At 39.2% G+C, this 18,390-nt stretch overlaps 1 protein-coding gene across 3 annotated transcripts in view; it reads left to right on the top strand.

The window, feature by feature from the left end:
• The window catches only part of LOC146557575 (MAM domain-containing glycosylphosphatidylinositol anchor protein 2), a 201,752-nt gene that overhangs the window by 98,590 nt on the left and 84,772 nt on the right, over positions 1-18,390 (top strand). For all 3 annotated transcript variants that reach the window (XM_085246108.1, XM_085246107.1, XM_085246106.1), the window contains exons 4-6: positions 7,038-7,234; positions 11,937-12,069; positions 12,267-12,536. In XM_085246108.1, coding sequence (XP_085102234.1) covers positions 7,038-7,234; positions 11,937-12,069; positions 12,267-12,536 — 600 coding nt within the window. The remainder of the gene's footprint in view (positions 1-7,037; positions 7,235-11,936; positions 12,070-12,266; positions 12,537-18,390) is intronic.

Here is an 18,390-nt window from a genome sequence, read left to right as displayed (position 1 = left end):
TTTATAAGCCTTAACCCTGCATGTCTAGCTGGGTTAATGTTCCTGGCAGAGACAGCAGTGAAGCAGCTATAAACCCCCCAATGTCAAAGATGTGCCCCTTCACAGTTTAATAAAACAGCTGTTGTGACCGCCAATAACTGACCTACTGATTATATTTCATTTCAAATATTCCTATAGTCCCATAGTGGCGTAAAATAGCACACATAAAGCTATCTGACCTAATGAACCTAATGAAGTGTTTTTATTACAAATGAGTTTTAGATATTTATTACTGTTCTTCAGATGGAATCACAACAAAACCTGCTATTTATTTGTAAGTATTGATAATTATTATTTTTTATAAAGCACTTTTCTAAAAGTTACAAAGAGGTTCACAGAAGGAAAAATGTTTTAAAAAGTCTGAGACATGGATAAAAGAAAATAAGATAAATAGTAAGAATGTACAAGAAAATTAAAACCAACATTGCCATCTATCAGACGGTTGTGAAAGCTATAAAAACGTTTTTAAAAGAAACTAAAAAGACAATAAAGAAGTCGACATTGTGACTTGACTGGCCAGACTGTTCACAGTTTGAGAGCTCTAATGATAAAGGCCTGCTGATCTTTGTTTACTTGCTGAAACTTTAGAATAACCAGCAGCCCAGATGTAAGTAAGTGCCAGACACATGGGAGACTAACAAGTTCTTCATATAATTGGCAGCAAGCCTATTTTGCCTATTTAATTCTTTAAAAGTCATTATTATTATTATTCTCATATTTCTAGGTGCCAGTTACAATCCAGGCAAAAATGTTTTAAATGAACTGACGTCAATTAAGTGAGTTGTGACTGATGCTGTCAAGGCAGAAAAAGAAATAAAAGAACACATGACCTTATGTACGTCATTAGCAAACAAGAATGGTCTAATTTTTAAATTTTATTTAAGCTGAAAGTATTTTTTTTTAAATATAAATCAAAATGGTAAATGTCACTGACATTCATTTCAGAAATGGCTTATTAGATGTGTTTTCAAAAGTGTGTTTTTAAATTTTCTGGCTTTACTGGCTTTGACTTTAAACACTTGATTTTTAATAAATTTATTAAAAGTTCTTTAAATGGATGTCACAATAGAAGTCAAAGGTTTGACTTAAATGGAAAAAACCCTGAAATTTAAATTGGTACCCATAGTTGTGTGTGACATATTTGCACTGTTATTAATCCTCTGCATCAATGCAAATGCACCTGTATGCTTTCACGCTGAAGATACTCGGTGATAAGATTGTTATTGTTCTTGCTCTATAAAGTGAACATGAAGTTAATGTTACAGCCTGTTTATCAGTAAGACTAAAGACAGGAAAAAGCGAGTCTATTTCTATAACACAGTCGATAACAACAATTTTATGCTGCCCAAACAAATCTCAAGCTAAACAGGAGGAAGCCTTCATGCCTTAATGAGATAAAGTATTTTGTAGATTATCCTATCATTTTTCTGCACAATGGACAAAGTCAGAGCATCATTTTTTCCCAAACATTTTAGGAGAATCACTGGTTTATCGCAGAGAGCACAAAAGGCAGAGTTTGCATGTCATTAGTTGATAAAAATCCCCCCCACAAAGAACTCACCAGAATAGTAAATCTTTAATGTATATATTTACTTTTACCTCTTTTAGTTTGCTCTGCAGCTTTACAAGTTGAAATAATATTACATCTTTGCCACTATTGTGTGTAATAAGTGTGAGTTTTAACAATACATTCACAGGGCTAAAGTTTGGCTATTAGCAGGAATTTAGCTGTCAGCAGCAGTTTTACAGATCTGATGTAGATTCATTTCTACAAAGACACAATAGACAATTCTGAAAGTGAGGAATTAATTTTTTTTAAACATGTATTCTTTTTTTAAATTTTAATCCTAGCCTCACATTTCAGATAGTTGCTAAAGGAGCAAGGGTTGTGTAAGAATAACCAAAACACCTGTTGAAATAACTCACAACTATTAAGCATTAATAAGTAACACGGCAAGTCAGAAAGACTTATGAAAGAAATATGGTAGCGGTTCACCTGTTTGAGAAAGACTGTGTGGGCAACTAGTTCAGAATAACTATTTGGGCAAATGATGAAGCCAAAAGCCATCAGTCAGTCGGTAATGTTGTTCTGTTTGCTACAAGTGTTGCAGGAGCTTTAACTCGTTATGATTTTATTTTCTTTACCTACCTGAAAAGTAGTTAAAGTTGTGCCAGAAAGTTTAACTCTGCTTCTAATGCATTTATGGATTCCATAATCTACAGTACATAATATGATGAGATGTCTTTGTACACAACAAGCAAGGCCAACAACCAGTACTGAATGACTGTGACCTGCCCTCAGGGAGACCTTCATTAAAAGATGAATAACCAGCACATTCTGTGGTGGAAATCATTATGTGGGCTCAAGGACTGTCATTGAATGCATATTGCTGCAGAACTGAGAAAGTACAAATTATATCTGCCATATGAAAAAAAGAAATTGAATAAACTGGAACCAGAAATACCTCTGCCCTCTTTAAATGCAACTTGCACAATGGTCTGCTGTATATGTTGAGGGAACATTGGCCAAGCAGACATCACTCCACCCTCATGTTTAGCCAAATAAAAAAGGAACCTACGCAGCCTCATCTTATCACTGTGCACTGCAGCTAGTAAAGTATACATATAACAAGCCATAAACTGTCACAACAGCCTTTAGATATTTAACATCACTGGAAATCTAGCCATGTGGGTATTACGCTTCTGACTGACTCTCATTTTGCAGTGTGTCCACTCACTGTTTCTTTGTTTCTCGGCACAGAAATGTGTATGCCACACCGTCGCGTCTGAACGAGTTTCTCAGTGGATTCTCTCCTCTCCCTCCTTTCATCCCCCCGACAGCACTGAGAGCAGAGCAGCACATGAAACTGCTCACGCTCATATCTCATGTCTCAGAGAATGATATTCAGTTTACTGAGATATCTCTGCTACACGGGCGCCGTCGTCAGAGTGGACTTATTGCAGAAATAGATGCATCATGCCCTCAGCCTCCCGCCAAACTCATCCATCCGCCTCGACAATCACGCTTTAGTGTGAAGCAACAGATGACACCAAATAGATACAGTTAGCAGGAGGTAGTTATTGTGGAGTGTAGCCATGAGATAGAGGTCACTATTGCCGAGGGTTTGAGAGATGGAGGGAAAGGAAATGTTCTGACAATAAATTACATGCTGGATTCACATATTCCATCAGAGGCTTCTGCATGAGATGAATGTTATATATCACTAAAGTGGGTTATTAACCTTGTGACCCACGTAAATGAAATGCAATAAAGTGCATCATTCAGCAAACAGTAATTACAAACCATCTATATCATGGTGTATTTGGGCTCACTTATTTGATGTGTGTTTACACATAACAGTGCATATTGTCAACAATTTTAGATCTTTGTGCGCTATATTTATCCCAAGCGTAACACATTAGCCTGAGAATATTACAGAAATTTCATGTAGAGTCCTCCGTGCCCATAGTTTCAGTTTATTGTTATTAATCTAAAGCATTAAGGGAAAAAAGGGCCCTCGCGGGTATTAAAAAATCTTGCTATGCACATGAACAAAGACATGAATACTTGATGGACATTAAATCAGGTGGCAGACTCATTCTCAGCAACCACTCTTACTGTCTAAAGACCAAGTTTATGACTTAGATAAATGTCAGGATAACTTTATTGTTTTTTCTTTTGTTTTAGATTGTTTTGTTTCTGGGGGATTTTTTTTAGGATTACTTGTCCAAATTTGTTTTTAAAAAAAGGGGGATTGCCATTAATTCAGACCCGGAAACAGTCCTCCTTAGAACAGTCCATTAATCCTATATCTTTCTAGCCAAGCCTTTTTTTTCCTCTTTCTTTTGTTTCTGTTAGTTTCTGACCTCGACCCCACTCCCACCCATCTCTTGCACTTGCTCACGGTCCCTTGGCACAAAATAAAAGCAAAGAGCTTGTCAGTGACATAAGAGAGCTGTTTTCACTCATGAAAGACATTTCACAAATGTCATTCAGGTCCGCAGCTCCCGCTGGTAATCATGCTGGGACAGTGATTAGGTGAAATTAATCGCCACCCTCTGTTGCTCATGGCTGACAGCCCGGAAGCCTGATAGGCTCTCTCTTCTCAGGTGACTTTGGCAAGTCAGGTGGAGAGGGTGAAAGACATCAAAGCCAAGAAGAAATAGACAAACCCACGTTAGATTAGCACCCAGGAGACAGCACTGAAAAAGTGTGCGTCTGTGTGTGGCATGTTGGTGTAGGTGGAGTGGGGCAATACGTGTGTTTTCATGTAGGTGTCTGCCTTTTTTTGGCAGTGGGTAAGTGGGGGGGGACATGAAAGGGAAGCAGCCATGGTTTGATGTGATAATGAAGTGACTTCTTTAGTCTTCAATTTCTCTTTTATCCAAACCACTCACTTGTGCCTATTTGTCCAACAAATGTTTTGGTAGGCCTGTAAAGTACAAATCTGATTTCTGCTAGTCAAATGGGAATATCATCATCATGTCGGGTTTTATTTGAGGTTTTTTTTCAGTGTAGAAGATTAAAAAAAAAAGAAGATAAACCGAGCGTTGTACCCTTTTATGCTCGTCTTGTGAGACTTCCACTGCCTCGCATGCACATTGCATCTAACGTTTGCACTTTTGTGCATCATGCTGCCTCCCCCGCCTCCCATTACAGAGAAACCCAGAGTTTGGAGACTTGTCATGGCTGATAGAGGTGAGCGGGAGTGATGCTACGGTTAGTGCGCTAGAGCGTTTAGCTGTACATGGGCAGATTTACCGGCCTGTGAACCCATAAACCTGCAATTACAAACCCTAACAACTCTGGCGCAGACTGCTTGTACACCGCAGTTTTCCTGTGGGCTCTGGGATTTAAGCTTCACAATCAGTCAAGCGTGACTTCAGAAGCTAATTGCACAAGAGTGACATGCACACACACACACACATGCACAATCCTTACGGGGGGAGAAAAAAAATGATGGTGGAGGTGGAATTTTGTTTGAAATTCATCAAATTTTAATCCACTGCGTGCATTTCCATATTTCCATATTTATCTCTTTGCGCTCCTAGCATCCACTCCTCCTCTGCATATCATTTCAGCCCTATTTATAGCTCAAACTGCTCCTTACCTAATATACACATATACAGGCACTTTCGTTGTCACCAAGTAAAAAAAAAAAGGCATCCTCCTATCAGGTCCAATGTTCAATGACACATGTATCCCAAGGTAGATAGGGCTGTCAATGAATCACTCCATTCCTGCCGCAGTTGGTAAACTGACTGTTTGTAGCAGGAAACGGATGAGGCAGACGCTGGGTAGAGTCAGAGATAAGATGTAGGATTCATACTCTTCTTCTCCTCTCTATAATGAATCAGTGTATTTACTTAGAGCAATCTGCTCCTCTAAAATGGCCCTGCAATTGCTCTGTCTTCTCTAGAGCGTTATCACCCCCCTCTCCTGCTTTTTTTCCCTCCCCACCCCTCCAAAGGTAATTGCTCTTACCTGAGACACTGTAATGGATCCTGGATGAAGTATTGACCGCTGCTAGATTTTGATTAAGGGGCTGTAGGGCAGAACATGTCTTTAATGAAACCGAGGAATCAGCATTCTCTGGTTGGTGTGTCCAGGAGGGATGCTGTGGCCCACAGCCCTTTGATTAGGACCTGATCCTTTGCAAATCCAGGGGTGGGCCAAAGCTGCAGAATTAAAAGGAATGAATTTATCCATTAACGATACCTAAAGCATGTGTAGTTTTTCTCTAGAGGCTTATAATCATTAAATATTTGGGTATTTACCGTGAGCAGTTTGCTTGCTTTTTTGCTCACACATTAAAACACCAGCTCAGTCATCCACCTTGTTGCACATTGGCTGATACACTAACTCCCCCATCAACACCCTCAATCATATCCCCCCTCATAGGTCACTCGTTATCAGTTAGAATTTTAAGGATGAAGAATAACTTGCGTGGGTGTCTCTCATCCTTTCCTTAAATTGCCTCATTTTTTTTCTTTTCTTTTTTTTTTTGCTCATGAAAAAACTGATTGCATCTCGGATGGAGATGAAAGGGAAACAGCTAGCTCCCCACGTTCTTTAAGCGTGCAAATGGACATAATCTAAAAGGCGAGTATTAGCATGCTAAAAGACACCACAGCTATGATGAACACCATTTGCCAAGGCTTAATGCGATAGCCGGGTAAGATGATTAACTTTGAATCCATTTAATCAACGACAGGCACTTTCTCAAATAACCAACTGTCTGGTATTGGGGTAAAACTTCCTTCAGATCTGTCAGGGAATGGGTAGAGTAACAGATGTGTCAAATCACAGAGTGCCTGAATGAGATCAGAGGCCAGCCAAACAGTGTTCTTTGAAGTGATGGACATCAAACATCATTTTGTGCACAGTATTTGTCATCCTCTCTCGTCTTTGAAGCTCACAATGGAGTGCGACTTGGAGCACAGAGCAGCTCGATTTGACTGGGAAGTCAATGTGCCCTTGGGCGGCATCCTATTGACTTAAACAGTTCAGGTAGTGGGCTTCTCACCTCCTTTCTCACGTTGACCCCCGAGTCCATGCAGATTGCTGGCTCCCCCTAATGCAATGAGAATTCTGACCCCTTCACTCAGACCTCTAACCACAATCAAGAAGTGCGTATTGTGAGCGATTATAGTTGTGATTGCTGTTACGGTACAGATTTGTTATTGCTACAGCATCCTGGAAAATATAGTGTGTGAATGTGAGAGTGAATGAATAGTAGAATTGTAAAGCGTGTTGAGTGTCTAGAAAAGCGCTATATGTGTGTGTGTGTATATATATATATATATATATATATATATATATATATATATATATATATATATATATATATACATATATATAATATTTATTTATTTATATTTATTTATTTTTTGGAAATATTTTAACATATTGATCTATAGATTTGTTGTTTAGTGAAAAATGGGAAAGTGTTTATTAATGCCTTCCTCCTCTGTGTGTGTGTGGGATCCTTTCACAGACCTTGATGACCCGGTGGTGACAGTGCACCAGAGTATAGGAGAAGCTAAGGAACAGTTCTACTATGAGAGGACTGTATTCCTGCGCTGTGTGGCTAACTCCAACCCGCCTGTCCGCTACAGCTGGCATCGTGGGAGAGAGGTCCTGACGCAAGGCTCAGACAAGGGTGTGGAGATCTATGAGCCATTTTTCACACAGGTAAGTCGACAGGAACGTGATTTGAATGAATATCTCAAATTAAAATGAATGGCACATGTAGAGAAAGTTGATCTATTTTAAAGGTCTAAAAGAAGGACATGGTATGACCAAGAATTACGAAACAAATGTAATAGCCAAGACAACAAATTCATCAACAAAGTGTTTGCAAATGTCAAGAAAGACTTCCACGGCGCCTTCCTATGTGACACCATGTGGACATGGCTCGCGGGTTATCCGCCATATTGGACGTGATACAACCATTGGTTACTAGGGAAACGTGCTTTCTGATTAATTAGCCGTGGCTCCTATGGGGTTGGCTGTCACTCGTGACTGCTTTGGTTGCTAGCAGGTTGTCTGTTGATTTTCATGCTTTTCTGCAAATATTTGCTAATTACTAGCTGAGTGATAGTACAACTTGATAAAGTGCGACATGAACTTGAAATGGACGGGGTTTACATTCTCAGTCAAAGTTATGATTTAGTGCTGATCCCTTCTTACAAAAGGTGATACTTTTACCTTGAAGACAACATTTCTGGTGTTGCATTTTTAAAGAGACAGCAGAACTTGCTGTACGAAGAACGACTTTATTGCTTGACCAACGCTCGACAAGTCCACCACTTCCATTAAAAACATGATCACAGCAATATCCTCGTGACCAAAGCGAACGCAAGGAGGCTTTTTTCTTAACCAGCTGGAGAACATATGTTTTTCCATAGTGACAGGTGGTTGTCACGGGTCTGTCAGCCTTTATGATTGAGGATTTTGCATTTTTTGCATTTTTCCCAGCAACTGACGCAACCTCCAGCAACCACTTAAAACTGCTCGGGTTGCCAGATGCTCACAGACCAGTCTGTAGATTTGTCTGACATTGCCACCATCATCATAACACATCAAGATGGGTTCAAGTTTCCAACCATGACTCCACAGCCGTCTTTTTTTACTGACTGTTGTCTAATGTTGTTAGCATTTGAATGTGAACCTTTGGTAAAAGTCTTTGAATTCTGTTTTGCCTAACCTGTCATTAAGACATGCACCTTGTGCCCTCCCCCAGAGACTACAAAGAAAGAACAAATAGGCTGATACCGTACAGAGGATCTGAAACCATTTAATAACCTTCTGAAGGCAAAGCACAAGCTCTGTTTATCAGGTGCTAAATTAGCTGAAACTCTGTCTCACAGCGTGCTCTCATATTTATTTAGCGATCCACTCATGACCAGAATTAAGTCGCAGCTGTGGCACCTTCATGTGTGTGTGTGCTGTTTGTTTAACCATGGGAAGGCAAAAGAAATTCCAACAAACATTTTCATTATAAATCAAGCAGTTTTGGAAAACACCAACAAACAAAAAAAGGCTTGGAATTCTCCAGAAATTCCCACAGTATATTACTCTCTCACCTTGGGACCGCGTTTTGGTTTCAGTTGCAATAAACAGAAAGAGCAAAGTATTATTTTTGCCATCAGATGTGAAGCTTCATTGCACTCCATGAATTACGCAATGGCCTTTATTACGAATATAAATGGCCTTTCGAAAAAAAAAAAAAAAGCCCTGCACCTAAAGTAAACCATCTTTCTTAGCAGTGCCATTATTAATATCGGTAATGCACTGTATTATTGCATATTGTGGCATATTTTTAAAGGTACTGCAAAGCTTTAAAACTGATGCATACACATACAAATGTAAATCATGATATATCTTGACCTCATTTAACAATGCGTTAACAAACCCAACATCACACTGTCACAACAGCCGCACACCCTTTCTGCATTTTTTTTTAGCGAGATGAGTAAGAGGCAGTTGCTAATTATCGAATCAACGCAGCACGTTGTCACGTAATTATAGTGTTTCTATTTGATTTAGGTGATTTGATTATGTATTGGCAATAACATTATTGTTGTGGCTATTTGTTATAAAACCCTGCTGCATACCTTAGAGTGCAGTACCAGCCTCACTAACCCAGTTTCATGAGTTACATGCATATTAAGGATTTGCAGATGCTGAAAGGCTGCGGAAAGACTTTTCTTCACAAATCAGTTCTTTCAGATGATCAAGTGGATTTTCTTTACAGTCTGAAAATTGAGAAGCTTTGTTCCAAAATGGATTTTGTGCAGTCAACAAAGAACTGATTGAGATTGTTCAGCCACTTGTGAGGGAATTGTAGTTTTCTTTTTCTTTTTTGTTTAATTGATCGAATTGGATGTGAGTTGTATGTGGAATGGAGCGTCTGAGAGAATACAAAACTATGACAAAGAGAAAAAGACATCTGAGAGGGGAAAAGAGGCTTAAGAAGTGGCAAGAGGAAAAGAAAAAAGATTAAAAAAAAAAAAAGTGAAATTGATGTTTGGCCAAATGGAGAAAGATGGCTGGGAACTAATAGAGTGGGTGAAGGAGTCTGAAGACGCTGCACAACCGGGCCCCAAAAGACACTTCTCCCTTCCATCCTGCTCTTCATACCTCTTTGCTCCTTCCCTCGCTCCTTCATCCTGCCCTCTATTAAAGCTTTAATTGGGTCTGAAATTTGAACACAACCCAAAACTCAGAGATTAGCATTACGTGAATCCAACCCCAAATAAATCCTGACTAAACTCCAAGTAATTTGCACATATAAATGGCTAATAACATTATTTTTCAACAATATATTGGAACTTGCCTGAACTCTCCGCAGACTATTCAGGGAATCACTTGTAACTGACCTAAATCAAAGCTGCAGCGTCTCCTTTTGTCTCCTTTTGTCTCCTTTTCCTTTTTTATCCATGGATTTTTAGTTAAGTTTATCTTTACGACTTCCTTTCTTCACTCTGGCACAATTTTTCCAGCCCAGCAAAATGCTTTATATTCCCACTGATGCTGTAGAAATGCAGGAGTGGCATTTTAAACCAGTTCATAATTAAGCGAGCAGAGGTGTGGCTTTATTGTAGAAACCACGTCCTGCTGTCTGTAACGTTTTCCCTCTGGCCGCAAAACTTTGCCTGCAATGTGTCGAAAATAGCACAATTATCCACTTCATCCATTATTTCTGCTTCAATTTTAGGCTATTAGAATAATTAACACTTATGGATTTGATGTTTTTGTGTGCTATGATATTCTCTTTTTTCAAATGTTACCTTCTATAAAATGACAATAAGCCGTAATGTATCATTTTCTAATTTGTGATGGGCTGTAATATCAGTGTTGGAGTTGCCAAGATGTGGAAAAAAACCTTTGTTTTTTTTGTTTTTTTGCTGTAATTAATTAGGATGCCTACTGCAACCGACTGTTTGTCCAGCTAGCTTATGGAAAAGGTCAGAAAGAAAATCAATTTATTAACTGCTTATTAACATTTACAACCGCAGGCCTAATGTAGTTCACTTCACTTAGATACAATTTGACCAGCAACAAGAATGTGAAATGAGGCTGATAAGACCTTTTTTATTCACATTGTTTGGTGAAAGTTTGCATTATTACTGTATCAGATTTGCAGGTATAAATGTTAGTGTTTCCTGTGAGGAATTAGCAAATTATTTTGATCCGAGTGTCAAGGCTTTTAAGTAGGTAATCAAACAGTCTAGTGGATGATTTATTAATGAATTAAAAAGCTAAAAAGGCAAAAAGTGTCTCAAATGGTTACCACATCTCAGAATGTGGTAACCATTTTTTTTGATTCATCTCCCTCAGATATTTTCCCAGAGCCAGTGTCCTGCTGCTTGCATGAAAAATACCCTCAAGTCATTTTTACCACCAAACATCTTAAGCCCAAGTGGTTTCAATTTTAGTTTTTCTTCCTCACAAACATGCAGTTAAAGCATGAAAACAAAGCTAGAGATGCCATATTTTTTAGCTGATAGACACCACACTCCTCCCAAATTTCTATAGACACCTATTAAGTCTCATTCCCAAAGCTGTTTATGTACTTTAGTGTTCAATCTGTCCATCAATATGGCCATCAATCCCTCGGACCACTTTGGTTTAATGGCTTCAACCCCTTGCATTTTCCAAATTGTCTTTCCTACCAGTTGCACCAATTGCATTTTGAATACCTCAGTACCATAGGCATCGTTCCCCTGATATCCGCTTCAAAGCAAAAGTGGTAACGGAAAAATAAAGGAAGCGAAATGTTGGGTCCATGGCTCATCTAATGCAATTAATTTATCCATGAGCCTCACCAGAAATGAAAGGGTGTGAAAGTCGTGAGTGATTGCAGCGTTGTGTGTGCTGCCACAGCATGTGGCTGACTCATCTTTGATTCCCTCCCCAACGCATCCCTGCACCCACACACTGGAGTCAGCCAGATCAAAGATTAACATCCTTATTGTAACATTTCGGGTGGGGCTCATAGTCGACAGGCCCGGTTGGAATCAAACGCACTTTGTCAATGGGCGAGCCATTTCTTTGGAGAGATCCCCTACTGTGCTCATCTGTATTCCTGGAGCTCTGTGGCACAAAATGCTATAGGGCTTTTCACTAGAGAGTAATCCACTCATTGCTGAAAAACATCAGAATCATTTTCATTTAGATTTAACTATCAAATGTCTGAACTCTGTGGCACTTTTTCACCTGCCTTTATTAAAATTACATACATGTTAATAAATATCGACTTTTCTGTGGAGCAATTTGGCCTTTGTAATCTCCTTCCCAGTGCCTATTTTTTTATATTCCTTTCACTTGATTATGTTCATATTTTTGCACACATTTGCATACCAGTGTTGTTTTTTCGTCTGAGCTGCAGGGGGAAACGAAGATTCTGAAGCTGAAGAATCTGCGTCCCCAAGACTACGCTAACTACAGCTGCATCGCCTCTGTCAGAAATGTGTGTGGGATTCCTGACCGCAGTGTTATCTTCAGACTTACCAATAAGACAGGTACTCCACATCATTACTGACTTTTGTTCACAGAAAGCTTATTGCAACCAAATAATTATATCCTAAAAAAAGAAAGATGTAGAAAGAGAAAGATGAACTGTCATGCATTTTCTCAGCTGAGTTATTCTGTAACTGTCATAACTGCCAAAGCCGTCCATCTTCCTCCAGTCTATCATCGATGCTCTCTTTTTCCACAGCATCCCCGTCCATCAAACTGCTGGTAGAGGATCCTATTGTGGTGAATCCAGGACAGACAGTATCCTTGGTTTGCATCACTACTGGAGGTGAGCCACCTCCCATTCTCACCTGGGTCAGCAGTAATGACAGCCTGCCACAAAGAAGTGTGGTGAAGGGCGGCACACTTACGCTTCCGGCCATCACCTCAGATGAGGCGGGGGTCTACAGCTGCGTGGCCAGCAACAATGTGGGAAACCCTGCTAAGAAGTCCACTACCATTGTAGTGCGAGGTGAGAATGCATACCTGCATATAAAAACAATATATAGATCCCAACATAAGATATATATTATTTTTTTGATTATCTAGGTGCAAAAGTATCAAAGTTTATATTTAGAAAATGTGTCTTTCAAGACTTCCATTTTCATTCGGTCGTTAATACTAGCTATGTCTTTAGCCTGGTAAACAGAAACCCACACTCCAACCTTTTTTTACACCATGTCACACTGCTAATGCTAACCCTAAAGCCTGTTCTGCCAATTTTAGAAGCCATACAGAATCCACATACTGAAGACAGGCATCCAGATGGAATCTAAGAATCTGAAAACCCAATAAATTCCTTTTTTTTTATTGCAATACCTCCACAACTATAAAAAAAAAATCCTTAGAGTGTAGATCGAATAATATGGCTAACAGTACCATTCAATACTTTTTTTATTTTATACCCACAAACCAAACGAAATGCTTGGGGATATTGTGGAAACTTTACGAATGATTTCAAACCAATAAACAATGACAACATATGTGTTTCTTATAACCTGCTGTGCAACCAAATATTGGCTAATTTTTACGGATCCTCATTTTTAAAAATATGCATTTTATCCAGTCTCATGCTGTCTGTCTCTGCTATATTATACACTTTATACCCGTCACTCACACAGCATGCAGCAAAAATGACGTCACATCCCCTGGCACAAACCACATTCTGGTGTAACCTCGTGCAGGTCCCGTTGCCGGCATGGTTGGGTTGAACACACAAGAATCCGATTGTGTCGCTTTTCATTGCCATTTCAAAGAAATATCAATGCAGAAGCTCAGAGATTCCCAGCTTATGCAGAGTAAGATGCTGTAACAGCTTGAAAAGATGAGTTTTTGAGAAAATTCTGCAGTAACTTTGCTTTCTGTTTTGACTTCCACTGCTCCAGTACCAGTGCTGATGCACAGGGTTTTTTTGAGTGGCATTAAGTAGAATACTTCAGCAAGTACCCATGCAATCAACACTGGAATGAATGGTGACGAGGCTGTGGTGATCTCACTGGTTGCAACGACATTAATGGGCCCTTTAGTATGCTCAACTAATCTCTTTTCACGAAGTAGCTGTTTCTGACCACACCAGCCAAAGAGGACAATCAAAAAGCCTGTGACTGTTTAATAGTTTATTGGATTGTAGTAATTCATTTGAATTTTAAGTGGGAAAAAGGTATACTATAGCAAATATGTGGACATAAATAGATAAATAAATAACAAATAAAACTAACAAGCCACAGTCCTGAAATAATAGGCAAATTCCCTTTGTGCTGATTGAAAGGAAGAGTTGAAATTTTCTCTGTTTTCTTCATATGTTTATATTAAGTATATTCACAGGCTCGATAGCTTCTGATAAAGAAGTGCGGTTTAAAGTTACAAACCCATCGAACCTTTACTTCAGCTGTGGATAATTTTAAAACAGCCGAGGGCAATTGTCACAGTTTGCCGTGGGAAACTGCGTGGAGTGTGAAGAGCGGACTCAGGTGCAGATATTCTAAAACTCAAACTTAACTGATGATGAGCCGTTTATTAAGGCAGACAGAACAGTAAAAAATAAAGAGGCAAAAACAATGCAAACTAAGCAATAACCTAAACTGGGTAAACTAGAACGGAAACATGAACTATGAAACTATGAAACTATGGGGCGATCGTGGCTTTAGAGTTTGCAGTTCGTCTTGTAATCGGAAGGTTGCTGGTTCGAGCCCCGGCTCGGACAGTCTCGGTCGTTGTGTCTTTGGGCAAGACACTTCACCTACCGCCTACTGGTGATGGCCTGAGGGGCCGATGGTGCAATATGGCAGCCTCGCTTCTGTCAGTCTGCCCCAGGGCAGCTGTGGCTACAACTGTAGCTGCCTTCACCAGTGTATGAATGTGAGAGTGAATGAATAGTGGTATAAGCGCTTTGAGGGGTCCCAAAAAGCGCTATATAAATGCAATCCATTATTATTAAAAACCCTGGAAAACAGAAAAACAAACAAAACTCTAAACATGGCAATGATGATGAGGCTATATGAAAACCTGAACGCAGGACATGGCATGGGAACAACGCAGACGACCCGACAAAGACTGAATGAGAAGGCACAGACTAAATACACACAGGAGGCTAATGAGAGAAGTGGGAACACATGGCGGAACAGCTGACACACATGAACATAACAACGTCACAGTGGAAGAGCAAAACTAAACACGATGAACACAGGAACACAAGACCTCTTCAAAATAAAACAGGAAACATAAGACGCAGACATGACAACCTGAACTTGACAATGTAAGACACAGACATGAAACACATGAAGGGCAAGGGAGACTTAACAGGGGTGGAAGACACAAGGGGACTCTAATGACAAAGAACTATAACAACAAAAAAAGGAACTTAGAAAACCTGAAGGGCTTAAACATAAACCATAAACTAAAACTCAAAACGCTGGGTCAAAAGACCCAGGATCGTGACAGGTAATGCTAGCGGGAAGAGAGTGCGAAGCCATTAATTAAAATACACTGATTCAAGAAGTGGTTATCACAAATTTAACAAGAGCAGCTGGAGGAGGGTCACTGCTGTTTGCTTGGTCATTACCAGAAAAACATTATTTTCCAAGCTGCTCTTCACCTGAGTGGCACAGGAGGCAGAGGAGCATCTGATCTTGCTGTAGCTCATTACAGAAATAACTGTTTTCTGAGTACCACTTTCTGCATGCTCGTCGTACTGATGGCTCGCTATCAAAGTGGATACCCAGCAGATGATGGGCACTTGTACTCGATATGAACTTGGCATAAGAAATGTCAAAAAAAAAGTCATATGCTGAAAATGTATTTGAGGACTAATTCTTAATAAAGGCAATGTTCGAATTTGTAAAGAAAAGCCATTTCACTATAAGAGCGGCAGCGATGCGGCACAGCGCCTGAGGAAATTGACTTTCATACTTTTAAATCGATTGCCGTTACTAAGCTTGAGGATTAAGGATGGTGTTTGATCAGAATTTTATCTGTGACATAACAGAAGATACCAGTGCCCTGAATGAGAAAATGCAGGAATCTGAGGCAGGTGAATAAAAACATGCATTAATTAGCTTAAGCCTGACAAACAAAACAAGCATTGGTGCAATGATCATACTTTACGTTTCTCTGTTCGCACATAAGTGGAAGACATATGAACAGGAGTTTAGCAGAGTGGCTCAGAAGTGCAGTTTGTCATAATTTTCTCTTTCCATCTCAGAGATTATGCCACAGCTCCATCATCAGGTCGCCGCTATGCTGAGTCTGTTTGGAAGCTTTTATTTATGCAGCCATATGCTCCCTAGGCTGAAAATCAAATCATCAACAAATCATCTCTGATGGTCCCCCTGACAGATATACCCCGTCTCCGTATTGTGAAAGTGCCCATACAGTTGAAGACTTAAGAACTGAAAGGCTTGCATCAAAGAGGAGATGTCAGGTGTCCCATAGGAGCGAATAAGTCAGAGCACACTCACTGCAGGCAGTCACTGCAATAAATATGACACACTCGCTGATGTGTCTCACATCTGGATGCACAGTACGTTGCATATGAGATCTTAGTAAAATATCATAAAAGAGAATTCACTACCTTTATTAAACATGTGTTGTTTAAATATATAGACCTCTGTCATCTGTCTAAGCCTATGGAGCATTGTCTGCACTCATAAAAAGTTAAACAGGAAGAATATGCATTATTCTGCTTGAATATCTAGTAGCAAACACATACGCAGCCACTGATTTGTTATGCAGCGGTTTGCAGACAAATAAGTATTTTATTTGTGCCATCACGCCAGATATAAAAGTTTAATGCATTATATAACTCTGACTTGGATATTTTATATAGTTGTTACTGTTCTTAAAGTTGTATTGACTTAGCAACAGAAAAAATATTCATTATGGAGTTACTGTACTGTGCAAAAGTCTTGAACCACCACTCATTTCTTTAATATTTTGCTTCCAAGGAGCAAGATTTTCTTTTCTTTTTTTTTTTCTTTGTTTTTCTGTTGAGTCCTTGTACCTGACCATGTTTAAAAGAATATATATGTATATTTCTAAAACCATATAGCACTGACCTGTGAATCAAGAGACGTGCCACTGTTGTGTCCACATATAACCAACAACGTAGCAAAGAACCAAGTTTATTTTTTATCTTTCTGTAATTTGTTTCTATTTCATTAGTGGAATCTATGAAACATGCCATAAATAGTTTGACAGGCATAAAATAGTATTTTTGCTCCAACAAGGTGATTCCCAAAGAGCTTTTACCTGAAAACTTGCCATGTCTCTGCATAGTATAGAGTGAGTACATAGATACATTTTGAGGAAACTGTACAAGTGATGGAAAAAAGAAGAAGTGGCAGGCCTGAAGAGGACTATCTACAGAACATGAACACTATTTGCAAGTCATGTCCTTAAGAAATAGGAAAGAATCCGGCAATGACCTGACACAGTGCTTTTGCATCCCATCAGACATGGTTTCAGTTGATGGGTAGCTATCAAGAAGCTATTATTCAGGAAGGGAAAGAGGAAGAAAAAGCTGAAGAATGACAAATTTGAACATTTTATATTGTTATGGGAATATTGATGGAATTCATGGAATTCTGAACACAAAGTCACTCACAGCAGACCACTATCAGTCAGGGATTGGCCTCCCCAGAATATTAACATTACTGAGGTTGTGCACAATCATCTTGATAGAGAACAGAACAAAAGAAAGAAACATCCAAAGAAGAACTTTGAATCTCCTTCAACAAGCCTGGAGAACTATTCCTCTAGACTCCTTAAAGAAGTTTCAGGAAAGCTGCCTTAGAGAGTTCAGGTGTTAAAGAATAAAGGCGGTCCAAACAAACATTGGCTTTCATGTCCTGCTTGTTACAAGTGAACTCTGTTTTTCTCTTAAAAGCTGCATTCCCATTTGTTTTTGCATCTTTCAGTAAATTGCTGCATCTGTTTTCCTAAAAAAAAAATATAAAGACATTTGGGTGCCTTGAGACTTTTGCACTGTACTGCGTCCTTGTATGAAAGACTTAAGTCTTAAAGGCTCGTAAAACCCGCTTATATCACTTTGACTTCCATTTAGATGTTTAGACCACAGCAGTAAGATAGGAGGGGTGGGTGAAGAATTGACAAGAATTCAGGTAAAAATTAATGAGTCATCACACATCAAACAGCAAACAGACATAAATGAAAGATAGAAAGGGAGTGCAACAGTCAAAATGACACAATTAATGAACATGTGATAAAGCAAATAAAAGGTCTCTGACAAAAGAAAATAAATTGGGCACATTCTTATCTGACTAATGAACAGTCCCTCGTGTCAGTACAGCTCTGGGATCAATCATGACAGACAGTGGAAATAACACTTTTCACAAAGACCGTATTTTGATCAGATAACTTGAATGATAGCTGAGCTTGGACACAGAGCGATATCATCAAAGCAGAGTCAATTAGAAAGGAAGACAAACTGAGGTGACAGAATCATGCCTCAGTTTGTCACAATCATGTGACGCAAAACGATCCAAAGTCAAGCAAAACATCACTGGTGTCAAATTTAATTTGGACCAAACACTAGAAATAGAATAAATGCTCTAAAAGCCAAAAACAATGCTCTTTTGATTTTTTTTTATCTGACAGGAAAATAAACTGTGAGGAACAGTTAGTTAAAAAGAGAGGCGATGTTGTCTAACTTGACATCACTAATTGGCAGGAGGTGGGTTCAGGAGGCTATCACATATCTCAGGATCGCTCTCTTGAGTCTGATGAGCTGTCACTAACTCAATTTCAATTTTGGGATTAGCATGCACCAAATAATTGTGGTCGTCATAGCTGTGCAATGGTAGATATAT

Source organism: Mchenga conophoros, linkage group LG15 (assembly GCF_057382185.1).
Source record: "Mchenga conophoros isolate Kocher_MC1m ecotype Shallow Benthic linkage group LG15, M_conophoros_male_GT1.1, whole genome shotgun sequence".
NCBI lineage: Eukaryota > Metazoa > Chordata > Actinopteri > Cichliformes > Cichlidae > Mchenga > Mchenga conophoros.
The sequence above is the reverse complement of the archived record's forward strand: the minus strand, read 5'-3'. Positions and strand labels throughout refer to the sequence as shown.